The 15574-nt window shown below is 38.3% G+C and overlaps 1 protein-coding gene across 2 annotated transcripts in view; it reads right to left on the bottom strand.

Moving 5' to 3' along the window:
* LOC136848836 (uncharacterized) overlaps nt 1-10250 on the bottom strand; it is a 74964-nt gene extending 64714 nt beyond the window's left edge. For both annotated transcript variants that reach the window (XM_067121579.1, XM_067121578.1), the window contains exons 1-2: nt 10112-10250; nt 143-230 (exon numbers count right to left, since the gene is read on the bottom strand). In XM_067121579.1, the coding sequence (XP_066977680.1) occupies nt 143-210 (68 nt within the window). In that variant the 5' untranslated portion in view covers nt 211-230; nt 10112-10250. The remainder of the gene's footprint in view (nt 1-142; nt 231-10111) is intronic.
* Between the last annotated feature and the right edge of the window lie 5324 nt (nt 10251-15574).

Consider the following 15574-nt stretch of genomic DNA (forward strand, 5'->3'; position numbering starts at 1 on the left):
CTGTATATTAGGTAGTGTTGTCCCCACTGGAAAGGAGACGAGATGTTTTGGAACTGCCCCTCAAATTTTTTGTTATATCACAATTTTTGGAACCATTTCACTCCACAGAGATACGCACAAACCGATGAATCAGCAGACTTACCTCTCCAAGCTAAGGAGTCCCCATAACGCCAAGAAGATAGTGGGTGCCCGACGGACCCCGACTCTCATTTTGGGGCAGAACACAGGCACTGTGGAAAAAAAAATAACAATAATGACGTTAATAATATTAATAGTTGGGAAGGATACCATATTTTAAATAACACTTTCACTGGACTGCGGCTTCATCGCCACTGAATTTGTACAGAATATTTTCTATTTGCCGCAAACCAAGAAGTACGCTGGATAAATGAACGTAAGCCTGAGGATATTACTAGCAGGTTAAAAGTTAAGTATACCTTAGTTTAACCAGACCACTGAGCTGATTAACAGCTCTCCTAGGGCTGGCCCAAAGGATTAGACTCATTTTACGTGGCTAAGAACCAATTGGTTACCTAGCAACGGGACCTGCAGCTTATTGTGGAATCCGAACCACATTACACCGAGAAATGAATTTCTATCACCAGAAATAAATTCCTCTAATTCTTCACTGGTCGGACAGAGACTCGAACTCGGGTCTAGCAGAGTGCTAGCCGACAACTCTACCAACTCGTCCAACGAGGAACTTATTGCTATAGTGGGTGAAGGGTGTATGGGGAGGGGAGGGGGCTGCCGTGAAAAAGATTGAATGAGGAAAATTGCGATACTTAAAACGGGGGAATAGAGATTAGTAGTTAACTGACGGGTCAAGATCTTCGGTGGCTTCAATCAGCATGGGTGAACTGCCAAAGTTACGTTTAGGCCTAAGTGGCAGAGAGGCGTTCAGGAAGACGGGTACACGTCATTCTGATGTCAAAGCGGAGACATCCACTTCAGGGTTCAGAAATCTGTAGGTGTCATAAATCCACCTTTAAATCCGGGGTGGGGTGAATTGGGGTTTAACTTAGCATGCTGGCGGTTCTACGGTGGTAATGCAATTACGCCATGAAATGTCTTTTGGACTTTTATTTCACTTCCTTCCTTTGAAAAAAAAAGTGCTGTTCACCCCTACGCAAAATCACTGATGCTAATACAAGTTATATTTACAAGTGATAATAATTGTACGACAGGAGACGCTACTGTAGCATTCAAAGACTACCGTTCCAGTTACACTTAGTTTTTATTTAATTTCATTTTCAATCACAGCTTCTAATATCGAAAGGTACACGGAGCTAGCTTTTGTTGGTACAGTTCACACACATTATTATATTTAAGTAATAGTTAGAAGAGTACGATCAGTTCTGAACATGCGATCGTACGTAAATTTCCCATATCTCATTAATCGGTACGCCTACATTGGACACCGAATATAATCATGAGAGTTATTGGTTGCGATATCGCAACATGAAAGGACGGACATCTCATTAATGGCCAGCCTGTATGCTAAAGAGATTTTCGCCTCTATACACAATACCTACAACTCTTGTGAATATAGTTAGTTTGATATATCGGTTAATGAATGCTATCTCTAAATACGTTACATTTCACGGCCGTCATAATTTAAGGTTTGTTTGGTCGTTTCTTCCAACATTCTAGCGAGCCGAATTTCTCTACGCAACTTGTTATTACTTTCTAGTGATCGTCTTCTCTGATGGCGGCTGGTCATCACAATCATTACGTAATTCACTGCACGAATATGCTATGTGTAATTTGAACGTTTTCCCGCGAGAGGCTTCGGGTAACTGTTTCCCTCACATCACCCCGTCTTCTGCGTATACAAACGAGGATGGACATGGTTTCTGTTGATTCGCGTGAGCGTAAAAAGTCATGGTTATAAATGGAAAGTTTACATCATTATTCGTGAAGGGATGGAACTGTTACATCTACCATCAGATTACCTTGCAATTAGTACGATTATAATTGCCTCTTCAAGGTATCTGGAGGAGGTACTCTATTCTCCCTGAGAAGGAATCAGCCGTGCAGCGAGTCAGGATAATAGGACTAACCCAATCTTTCACCCTATTCTCTCACACACTAGGCCTACCTAGGTTTCGATCTAGAAATATTTAAATTTGTTATTGTCGCAATTATTATCATTACAATAACGCTAATCGAACTGTTACATGTATGAGAGGTGCTGCCGTGAAATGCCTGCTTAATAAATCAAAAATCGTTCTGTTATATACTCAAGTAACACTAAAGGAACTACAGTGAATATGGAAGTCAGACTATAACTTAAGAAAAGGAAAAATATTAGACTGAAAGAAAACTGATCAAGTTAGGAAAAAAGTATTTGAGGTGAAGGGTAGGAATTCCTATGAAAGTTTCGTTGGCATCGATTGAGGGATATATGAAATATTCCGCCAGTGTACCGCATAAACCTTGAGAAACTTTTCCACTTTTTTTTATTTAATCGGCAAGAAAACCAACTTGACATTTCAGACCAGAGTACATCATAAGATAATGACAAAGAGAAATAAAAAGCAAGGGGAAACAGAAATATGATAAACCTTGTAAGTAAATTTAAAAAGTAACGAAGCACACTGTGAAAAAAAGGTCAGGTTTAGGAAAGTGGAAGCAAAATCAAGACTGACTGAACAGAAAATTTCGTAACCTCAAGCGGGAAAAACGAAGAGAGTTGATCAGAAGGCAAATAGCTCCAATCAAAACACTCTTACGGACAGAGAACAGAAAAAGTCAACAAGGAAATGTAAATAATTGTTCCTAATAAAGGCTTTAATTCGCCAAGCGTGAATTGCTACCAAACAACGACGGTGAGGTAGAGTCAACATTTTCGTAACTTTGCCGAACGCAAATGTCAACAATGTGGGGCTCGGTTCGATTCGGTGACGAAATAATGATTTGTTTTCGAAATGTCGAAACTTGCCCGGCCTTCACTAGACGAATCGAACCGCCAAATCTGTCGCAAGACATTATAAATTCTGTCGGTGACTGTTGATATGAGACCAACTTAACAGAACAACAGCAGCAATAAAATATCACGAAAACATTAAACGAGGACTGGTGTTACACCTCTCTTCTCAAGTATAGGACAAATAAGACTGTTTGTGAATAAAATGCGGAGCAATGAATGTTCTTAACTTATAATTAATATTTTCACTTGAATGTTCTTAACTAATAATTAATATTTTCCATAATGTTACTGTTACTGAAGATGTGGACATTTGTGGAACAAGCCGAGAATGGCTTTTCAAAAATAGAAGAGTCACGTGTGAAAAGAGAACAAAATGGTCATGAATGATAAAATAAAAGAGCGTGATGAATGCGTCAAGGCCGTACGCGGTAAAAAAAAAAAAAAAAAAAGAGTGAAGAGAGTAGCTATATACGAAGAAAGAAAAACATAGTGAGAAGAATAAAACGGTCCCATATTCAAAAGAATAAAAGCAGTGCGAAAAGAGTAGAATGGAAAACGTGAAAATAAGAAAAGAGAGAGAGAAAAGAAGCAAAGTGAATAAGGTAAAATAGCCGCTAATGGAAAGAGATTTGCAGAATGAAGTGATGAGAGCAGCCACGTACCAAAAGACCAGAGCAGAGTAAGAAAAATAGAAATAACACGAATGAAAAGATAGAGCAGAGTGAATAGTAAATGTGGAGCGAAGAGAAAAGAATCGCCGCGTACGAAATAGAAGCGGAAGAACAGAGTGAAAAAAGTATGGTTTCCATGTATGAGAGAGAAAATCAGACTGAAGAGAATACAGCGACCAAGTTTCAAAAGAGAGAAGAGAAGAAATCACTCCGCAATTAGAATAGACGTATATGAGAAGAGCAAAGTAGAATATAGAGACTACAACTGACATTTATGAAAGGAGGAACGCAGAGTGAAAGGGAGACGAATGGCTGTATATCAAAACGACAAGAGAAGAGAACACTAAAAAGAGAAGAAGAAGAGGCGGACAGAGGGTTAAGAAGAGAAATACGGAGTAAGAACAAGATGAACACGTATGCAAAAGAGGAATGTAACTGGGACGAAAGACAGGGTGTTTAACGTACCTTTTTTTTTTTAGTAACTGAAAATCGTAGGTTCCTCACATGAAATTTGAATCCGAACTGGATAGATTAGGCAAGATGCTATTCCTGGATAGGCTAACAATAAAAGATGTCAAATACATAATTTTACAGTGCACACCAAGCCTACGTGCTCAGCCTCATGTATAATAAGAGACGCATGCTTCTCCTGAGGCCATTTCGCATTTGCTCCCAGAATTCACAGCGTCAGCGTCTAACATCACCCGCCAAAACCTACCTCAACTATCGTACTTAAAATTCATAGGAACTATCGTACTTAAAATTCATAGGAACTATCGTACTTAAAATTCATAGGAACTATCGTACTTAAAATTCATAGGAAAGGTAATAAAAGCAACACCGCGAATAATCGCCGTGAGTTCAGCAATAATACAGCATTCACGCGTTCAGAACACACATACATATATGTGTATATTTAAAGGCCACAAAACATCTCGTAGAAAAAAATCCCGCCATTTTAACTATCCAATGTGAAAAGGATATGTCAGGGGCTCTTTCGATAACAGCGATAGGGACGACTCTCATCAACCGTTTAAAATCCCTTCACCGCACAAAAACGAAGGTTACGAAAGTGTCAGTCATCAGCGAAAAAAAAATGAATTTATCAGCAGGCCAGTCAATTGGGATTCACTGAATGAGACATTACTGAAAGCCACCCTCAAGAATGTAAGACACTTGAATCGGCCACCAACGTTAATACGAAGCTTCCGAGAAGGCACTCGCAATGAACCTTTCCTTTTGTCACCTGCAACTCTGGGATCACTTACTCTTTTGCTTAGCCCCATTTCAGTCCTTATGACTGGCTCCTCGCACACTGTCCTTTTTTGTGTATGTGAAGGTTCGTGCTCTCAAACGTTTCCGTTTGTCGTCTAAAATATATTTTAATTTTCACGAATGTATGTGTATATATGTTCATATATAAATATACACACACAAACATATATATATATATATAATATATATATACACGCACATTATGTATGTATGTGTGTGTGCGCGCGCGCGTGTAGCATATCAGCAGTCAAATTATACATCCACACACACACACATATATATTATAGGGTGTGTGGGCGTGTATTTTGACTGCTGATATGCTACACACACACATACATACACACGTGTATATGTATATATATATATATATATATATATATATATATATATATATATATATATATATATATATATATATATATATATACACATAGCCTACATATGTATGTATGTTTGTAAGTATGCATGTATGTGTGTACGTACGTTTGCACAACACTGAAAGAAGAATAACCAAACAAGTCAAAGCACAATTCATACCCTTATCAAGACGTCAGAGCCACCTTGTAAAAACACCATTCCCATAAATACAACAGAAACATAAACTTGAATTCATTAAATAAAAAAAAAGAAGAAACAGCGATAGAGCTAAACAATAAAGCGCCAAAAAAAAAAAAAAAAACGCAGCCTACAGAAAAGAAATCTCAATCATGCTGAATGTTATGGAAACAGTAGCCTAAGTCTGGAGAACGGACGGCGGGGGAGACAAAACAGTTCCGATGTTTCGCTACAACGCGAAGTAAACGAAGTTTTCCCACCCAAAGACGGATGGAAATGCCATCCAGATATCCTAATCTAGCCCGCATGCAAGAGGTCACAAAAGTAAAGTGAGCAAATGGAAGGTCATCTCGGCCCAAAGTAAGCGGCAGGCAAGGTATCAAGAGATGGACTATCTTGAGGCAGAGAAGCAGAATCACGAAGAGAATTCCGTGGACTATCTTAAGAATATATAAATAAGGGCAAAATCCACGACGGAAAGAGAAACAATGGAGTGCTGCGAGGCCTTTCGACTGTCGTCCTTTACTTAGCTAAGTAAAGGACGACGGTCGAGAAGCCTCACAGCACTCCATTGTTTCTCTTTCCTTTGTGGATTTTGACTTATATATATATATATATATATATATATATATATATATATATATATATATATATATATATATAATATATATATATATATATATATATATATATATATATATATATATATATAGAGAGAGAGAGAGAGAGAGAGAGAGAGAGAGAGAGAGAGAGAGAGAGAGAGAGAGAGAGAGACTATACATATATATATAGATATATAGAGAGAGAGAGAGAGGGAGAGAGAGAGAGACTATATATATATATATATATATATATATATATATATATATATATATGTATATGTATATATGTATGGAGAGAGAGAGAGAGAGAGAGAGAGAGAGAGAGAGAGAGAGAGAGAGAGAGAGAGCAATTAAGAAATAGATGTTAAGCGAACTACCTTTCGTGTCGTTGCAATACAGCCTGAAAAATGTGTTGAAATTACCCAAAATCGCCTGGTACCTTCGCTTACCCTTTATCTCCTGGTGGATTTTATACAATTTTTAAGTATATGCTGAAATAACATAGATAAAAATAAGGAAAAAAACACATATTTTGCGGAAGAGAATTTTTAGGCGTTCTGCGGGAACTGAACTATGCTTTTTTTTTTTTTTTTTTTTTTTTTTACAACGATATCATCTTCCGAGAACAATGAAAAGCTAGGGAAAGAGACCCTCAAAGTCAGGTCACAGATGAGGTGTCAGGCCAGTTTACTGACAGACAAGACAGAGCAGCTGGTGAAGAATGGAATTAAGTTTTGTTTACCTGAAATTTCTACGCATTGCATGATAACTTCACAGCAAAACCATCATTTAATCTCATAATCGATTCATTTTTAGCTGGACTTCTGGATGAGTTGCCATGGAAAGTGAAGGACATTATTATTATTATTATTATTATTATTATTATTATTATTATTATTATTATTATTATTATTATTACTGATTTGAAAGTTCGCAGACACATACAGAACAAGTTAGGAAGATTAACTTGCTTAGCACGTCGGAAAAGATCAAAATGTCCCTAAGAAACAGAGAAAACTCAAGAGAAAACAGGTAGAGTAAAAAAAAAAATTATGAAAATGCCATGTAAAGACAGACAGATAAAACGAAATCATTTTGTACAACTCTCAAACTTACGAGCATTAACCCCTCCCAAACACAGCCAAATAGCAGGGCCACAACTTTGCAATCAAGGAAACGAATGTGACCTGCAGAACCTGTAGTGTGAAACCGAGACACTTCAGCCGACTGGGAGTGAGCGCTCACGCCGAGCGGAACGAACAAGAGGCTCAAAATCGCTTCTGTTGGCTGAAAATTCCGGGGGACCACGCCAGACCTCCTAATCCCTCTCACACTTTGCTGGCGTAAGCGAGCTTGATCTGAATCAACTAACCAGGCACGAAAGGTGGCAGCTGAGGTGTCCAGCTGAGATGAAGCCTACTGAAGATGGCAGAGAGTGATATTCTCCAACAATGTTCTACATCACAAATGCCAATGTTTAAAATAAATTAAAAGCTTCGAGACAGTTTTAGGAGTAGCAGTGAAACAGAAAATAGTGAACAGTAAAAGAACAAAGGCTGGGGAGAAGCCAACCGCCATTTTTGTGACCACGTAAATTCTCAGCTTTACTAGACTTCCAAAACATAAATCTAGGGAAGGTAGGAATACCTCACGCGTTCAGTGCGCCCATGACGTCAAAAATTAACGGGGATACGAGAGTGGGGACAAGGTGGTAGTCAGAATCCAGAAAAAAGGGGTCTGCTATAATGCATAGGTCTGAGTCTGGGTAAGACGGGTAGGTTACTGAGCTTACCGAGTCCCCAAACCTCGACTGGGGTTGGGCTAAGCCAAGTTAAAGCAGAGAAACATTGCAGCTATGTCCATGGATGAAATGGGGCTAGAAAAAGTTTGGGCTTATGGTAAAGGCACGGAAACGCTTTACAAACCCCAAGATAAAGCGCTAGTTGTAATGGTACGGGGTCTTATAAGAAAATGGAAGCAGCCGATACTGTATATTATGCACGTGATAAGTCAAATGTTCAAAAAATCCTTTTGAGATTAATAGGATCATCAAATTTTCATCCGGAAAAATTGGAAAATATTAGCGGAACCACTGACTAAGTCTTTCAAAAATCCTAGAGCAGACAGAGAAGTTTTCAGATTTGCGAACTCCTTTCAACTTACCAAGTTCACTGGGAATAACTTTGTTAATTCGGGGTTCAAGTTGCAAGACGGGAGTTCTGTTCCTGATTCTACCGTTCGTGAAATGTGTGGTGAGAGGAAGGCAGAATATGGCCTTTCTTATAAGGATTTTAACCTATTAGGTCAAGAGAAACAGCGTGTGAAATTGGCTGTACAACTGTTATCCAGAAGGGTGTCTTAAACAGCAGCAACTACGAAGAAACGGCTAATTTCATTTATCTTGTTGATAAGTGGTTGGATGTTATGAATTATTCTTCAATATACGGTGACACTGTATCCCGCTTTTAGGATTAATGATGAGCCGAAAAAACTCTGCAGAAAATGGAAGTTACCATGAGAACCATGATAGAGGCAAACTCACAACTCAGTTGCCTTTATAGATTTCAAAATGGGGTAGTCCTGTCAAGTACTCAATACCAAATAAATCACATAGTGTTAAATTCATACCTACGAGGCAATTAAATCAAGATCTACTGGAACACTTTTGTGTTCAGAGTTTTAAAATTTGCTTAAGAATGTATTTGGCAGGGAAAAACATTGCACAGTAATGTGAAAAAAACTCCGTTAAATGTAAGGAGAGAAATTTTATGTTTTAAATAAGCATTTATCATCTGCTAGTGCAAAACAGAACAATGAACGAAAACTGTCAATGGAAATGTGCCTGACTAGCATTTTCTTCAAAAATCTAACCAGGGAGATTGAAACTGAAAATGACGGCACAATTGACTATGTTAGAGAGGAGCACAATTTCACTGAGACCGAAGAGGGAAAACCTGAAAAATCAATATCTGACGTAAAAGAGAAAGAGTCCATTTTCTGGTGATAGTCTAAGACTTGTCCCGTTTATACAGGGAAGCCAGACTTTCCTCCCGACCCCCTACGAACACCGCTAACGGACCAAGATACTACGTGGAGGCGGAAGTTACACACAGAAAAGCAGTGAATAAATTTATTCTTAACATTCGAAATCAAAAGGAATGGAGCAATTCTCGGCAATTCCGAGAGGTAGGAAGGTCACTTATGACGTCCCTGTGTCACAGAAAATTCCCCCTGTTGCCAGCACAAAGTCGTTTTAACAAAAATGCCTCGGTCCGATCAAACGCAAAATGCGCCAAACACAATTGAGGATAGATTTAACTGACGTCAAAACGATATCAGGCCACGGTAGGAAGAAGGGTTTTCTCTGTGAACAAGAAACAGAACAATGACGACCAAAAAGCACTAACCTAACAAAAAAAAAAAAAAAAGTGTGTCAACTTACAATTTAGAGTGTAAACTTTCAATGTAGATTTGAGGGCCAGCCTCTTAACATATATTTGGAGTGATTCTACAAAACAAGAAAACACAAGTATATAAATAATTTCACGAGACAGTGAGAAAATGAGAGGTTCCTGTGGTTACGATGACATGCAACAGAGAAAAGTGGAGCGCTTGCATTCCCGCCCTTGTATTCTACACTAATTCCACATCTGCGTCTTGGGAGATAAGAAGAAAAATTCCACTAATAAAGGCTGCAGACTAATGGGTGACTAGGAGACAGACATATTCTTAGTTACGATGAATTCTAGCGGTGAAACGAAAATGGATACGTCACGCAAGCACCTAGGTTTTTCCAAAACTCTTTCACGCCCGGAAAACTCTAGATTATGAGAGAGAGAGAGAGAGAGAGAGAGAGAGAGAGAGAGAGAGAGAGAGAGAGAGAGAGAGAGACAGAGAGAGGCGGAAGGTATTGCAAAAGTGATGGCAGTGAATCACATGAGTTCTTGTTGAAAACAATTCCAAAGGTAGGCCTAAACCTGCAAACTCCTGTCGCTACTCAAAAGCGCACTGCCGCGTATATAGGCCTAATTAACTAAACGAAAATTCAGAAACGGTGAAGCACAACTTCCACATACCTGTGGAGAAGAGCGAAACGCGACCGTGCCGGGTATGTCTTCGTCAGGGGACGCCGGAGATTTATAGATGACTTGCAGGCCAACCTGTATATATAAAGGCTTACAACAACATCCCTGCTCTATGCCAGCCCGGATGACGAAATTTCCAACGGCTTGCTCCACAGATTTTTTTTTCTCTCAGGTTTTCAAAACAAAGTGGAAAGAGTAGGAACTGTTTTGGTCCCTGTTGACAAACCTGTGAAAACAGTTCTACAAAACAGTCTCTTGAGGCTTAAGTGTGGGCAAAAGCCGAAGAAAAACACGCTGAAGTTTTATTCCGAGCAGAAAAAATGTTTGGCTAAGTGTGTCAGCAACCTTTTGATTTCAAATGTCACCTGAGGATCAAGAAAGCTTGCTGTAACGACAACAGCATATTAAGCTGTCCAGGACTGCTTAGATATAATTATCAATAGCTAGCATATATAAGAGTGAGGGCGTTCTGATTTCAAACCTGAAATCGCCGTTGCACTGATGTGCCATAATAATATGCTAAAAATACAGGACATGTTAGCAGAGAAAGAGTATCTATGCTAACATGACGTTTACGGGGAAATGAATTTCAGTATGTCTTTCTTACCTGTGGAATGTTATTCTGTTTTCTCATAAAGAATTCCTGTACCTATATCTGCAATAATAAGCTGTACAACATACCATCATAATAATGAGACACTGTCAACTTCTTTTTTTTGTCACTTCAATTTTGATCTTATAAGGTAATACGGTCAATGCCCATCACTGGTAGCCTTATACCTGTGTGTCTTTATGTTTGTACATTTACATACTCTTGCTAAATGACCCTCGATCTAACAGTGTGGCTCCAGAGAAAAGTATAAAAGTCACGCCATTTTCACCAATACGTCAGTCACTCTACAATCTTCACTCTGCTTCACGAACTCCCACCTTTTCTCTCTCATACACAGTCAGCAAGTTCACTTTACTTCCACAAAGGAGAGTTGGTTCAGTAATCACTTAATAACTCATACATTCCAAGTTTTTCTTCCAGCTTCTATTTTAGATCTTCTACAAAGCTCTCACTAATATTATTGGTGTCAATGAATAATTTTACTTGGCCATCGAACTCAAAACTCTCAATGCTCAAAAGGTTGGCCTGAAGGGTTTAGTTTTAAATATAAGTACTTGTATATCTTTCTGGAAAGTTATAGTACCGCAAATATTCCCTAAAAAGATCAACTGAAAATGTGGAACATTCTGACAAAACTGCTTTAAGAGATTTATTACCAAAACCTTGTATTAGGAGTTGATGGTAAACATGTTTCACTTTTCATTGCTGCTATTCCTGATGAACTAGACGTCCTAAATTTCCTAAATTTGAACATGAGACCAACAAAATAATGAAAAAAAAAAAAAAAAAAGGATGGCCACTCTAGTTTACCTTACACCTGCGGCTACACAACTCTCATGCGGTACCCCTACATGAGTACTGCATATGTGTTGGTTCATGCTTTATGGAATCATGCCCTTTCCAGCTGACTCTGCCACAAACTTGCCACCACACCATTGTTGCACATAATCGTATAAGATTATATTCTGCATATTCCTACATAAACCTAACAGGTTCAAACGTAACATAATCATGAGACTAAACATAATTTCTTATAATTTATAATCTGATAACCATTTGTATGATGTAGTGAATTGCATAAACACCTTCTTGTTGCAATGTGGACTACCGCGTGGATTTGGTTCAGTGAGAGAATTTCTAACAACAGGTTTGTCTATGAGAAATTAATGTGTCAGTCTATCCATTTAGGGGAATTCAAATGTATGAATTTGAACAAGAACATTGTTTACATAATGTGTTACCACAATAATTTTGAATCACTCCAAATTCAGCTTACCTTAACCCGCAGGAAGTTCTGACTGATAAATGTTTTTTTCTAATCAATCTTGTGAATCTCCAGTAATGGTGATAATGCCATTGGGTATTAGTTCATCCACTAGTATCTTGGAGTTGTAGGATTATTCCCATTTGGAGTTAATCTTTTCCACTTTACTATAGTTGGTGTTGATAGTTCAGCCAGATGCATCTGTGAGCATTTCGACAAATTGATGATTATGTATCATCAATGTGATGTGGTGCCTTTTCTGTTATTGGAGTTGTTTTAATAGTCCCTCCTCTTAAGTAACATAATTCTAACACAATCTGTAAAAAAAAAAAATTGCTTATGTTATTGTACAGGAATATAAACGAAGATTCTGAGTGTTTGAATGATAATGCTTTGGCCTGGACTAGGCTATATGAAATATTCATTATTAATGACAATTAAATATAACGAGATTTTAATCCTGTAACAGATTATCTTTCCTACAAGAATCCAAAGCTGCTCAAAATTCCAAAAATTTGTCCACACTTGTCAGTGATATCACTTAAGGATGGCTTGGCAACCACTCATGATGGTGCTTCGATTGTAGCTTTAAAACATTCCCCACATATACGCAATGTCTCACCATGGCCTCAAGAAGTCTTTATTGTATTCTTACTCCATTGGCTGTGATAACTGTCCATACGAAACAGATCTGCATACTATGGGGCATTCATCACTGCATAATGTAGTAGGCCTACTCAATGGCTCGTCAACCAACACCTTGAAAATAGGGTTCAGTGCCATCGCTATACAAGGACCACATTCCCTACTGCATAACACAGGACTTAAAGACTCATCTACCAGCCTCTTGAACACAGGGTTCATTGCCAGCAACAAAGCAGAACTTGGTAAAACTTCTTTCAATGATGTTGAAAGTGGTCCATCTTAACAGAAAATTTTGTGGATAATGTAGCAAGTCAGATGAAATGTCTAAAGCCTTTAGAGGAAAATGGGCATTAAAGTAGGTCCCCGATTATTTGTGGTTCAGAATTCATGCATTCAGTTATTTGTGGTTTTTTTTTTCTATGGAACGTATCTCCAAATATATCGTTGACGTGACGTATGTCCAAATATATGGCAGAAAATTCACCACTTCACGGATATTGAAACACTTTAATATCATTTCAAGTTTAAGGTTAAGATAACAGTACAGTAAATCATATGGGTACTCAACAGTGATCAATACTGAGTGGAGATGATGATCATGAATTAGCTGTACGTATACTGTACCTGTAAAAACAGTACAGTAAGTCAAACACCAAATACAGTACTGTATACCTTAAAATATCATGCTAAAACACTTTACTGTCATATCATTTCAAAATTTATGATTAAGATTAAATCATATGATGATGATGAATTAGTTGTGCAGTATGTACAGTACTGTAGACTCTTCGGTTGCTGTAGTACAGAGTATAGTATAGTCGACCCCTGGGATTCATGGGGAATAGGGACCACAAGCACCTGCGAATAGCTAAAATCCGTGCATACTAGACACATCCCCCTAAAAATGCTTATAACTGCCTATTTTAATAGTTCGAACAGCAAAGACCCCTCTAAATATGCTTATAACTCCCCACTTTGATAGTTCAGACACCAAATGAATACCTTAAACCATCATCCTACACCAAATACACATTAAACTATCATCCTAAAACATTTTATTATCATTTCATAAACATTGGTAATTCAAGAGAGAGAGAGAGAAACAAAAATACATATGCACATTAAAAATATATTTAATATTAAGATTATGTAAATCATACTGGTACTCACCACTAATAAATGTTAATTAAAGATGACGGTGATGATTTGGCTGTGCAGTCCGATGAATGTCAATGAAGATATGACTGCACAGCAAAGCAGAGGAGTTATATCTCCTCTGGGGGAACCTCTTCCCCTTCTCCAGGTGGTGTTTCAGTCACCAATTGCATTTCAGGGTTTCAAGACGCTTTGGAGGGGTCTTTTTCACCACCAGGAAATAACTGGTGATTAGTAGCTACTGCGTCTGCTTCTATATGCTGCTGAGGTTTGTATAGGACCTCAATAACACATCAAAGCCACTACTGAACTTTACGACACGTTCTATATTAGGATCCCATGCCAAAATCCTCATCTTCACCTCCTTGAATATCCTCATCTTCACCTCCTTGAATATCCTCATAAATCTGCACAAGATAAGACTTGTGGAGGTTGTATGGAGGCTGAAGAGGATTTGAAGTAATAGGAAACACGTGTTATTGGTGTTGTTGCTTCGTGTTGCCGAAACGCGGCACACAAGCGTGTTGGAATTGTATGAAATGTGTAAATCCCTTTGTATGACATGAATTAGGTGTCATTGTGTCTTGTGAGAGTGATTACTCTCGTGATTTGACTGTCGTTTTGATTGTTGTAAGTCTGTCGCGAGCTGCCTTTCAATTGTAGCGCTGCAATTGAGTGCAGACCGCGACGAACCTCTGGTCTTCGAGCCTCACCTGCCTAACCTTCCAATTTGCTGTCCTGTTCAACCAGAAATTCTGGTGTGGAGCATGTCGTGAAAAAATTGGATCCGTTTTTCCTCGACAGTCCTTCACAACGTTCAGGATAAGCGAAGGGGAGTGGGTAAGCAGGTGGCTGAGTTCGTGGTTCACTTTTTTCTGTAATTGAGTGTTCTGTGACACAGGCTACATTGGGAGTTGTTTGACACAGGGTACATTGGGAGTTCTTTATCAGGTTAATGTTCATTTCCGGTCCGAACATCCCTACTTGATTTTTTAGTATTTCTTTCGAATCTTCATAAAAAAATGAAGAAAAAACTCTATATACAGAATTCTCGCAAACTAATAATCATCACAATAAAAAATAAAATTTATGTAAATAACTGAGGATTTTTGCTAAGTTTCAGTTTCATCTTACCCATGACTTCAACAGCTCTCGTGAGTGCGTTTGTACATAAGCAGCCGCCAGCCACGCGCATGCCTGTGCATTTACCCACTTATCTATCGCTACATCACATTGTTTGATGTGACTGGCGAACGTCATTTGCGTGAGCGTTCTGTCGACTAGGAATTTGAAATTATTGGCGTGGCTCATCAGATGAACCAAATCGAAACATTTATTCCTTGTAACTAGGTTTTGAATACAATTGAAATCACCCAATAATAAACCGGTTTTCATTCGGATCTTACTTCAGAACCAAAGAAAACAAGTCATTTATCTCATTAGCTTACTAATTTTCCGTTGATTATTTCAAATTTCACCCACAACTGATATGCGGCAAAATGTTTGTGATTCTTATCATTCCCACAACGGACGTCGCGTGTAATGGGTGTGAATTCACACAGTATTAGTGCATCAGGAAATTTTTCGAACAATATGACAAAGCCTTATCTTTTTTAAGAAGTCACGGAGTTCTTCCAAGTTCTGTTACTTGCCCGAAGTGTTCCAAGCCGTGTACTTTAAGATCAGTTAAGAATTTGTGGCGCTGTAATAGTAGTGTCTCTCCCAAAATCAAAAAACCAAAGGTTTGTGGCTACACTGTTAGTGACTTTACGGGAAC

This window comes from Macrobrachium rosenbergii, chromosome 19, assembly GCF_040412425.1.
Source record: "Macrobrachium rosenbergii isolate ZJJX-2024 chromosome 19, ASM4041242v1, whole genome shotgun sequence".
NCBI classification, from domain to species: domain Eukaryota; kingdom Metazoa; phylum Arthropoda; class Malacostraca; order Decapoda; family Palaemonidae; genus Macrobrachium; species Macrobrachium rosenbergii.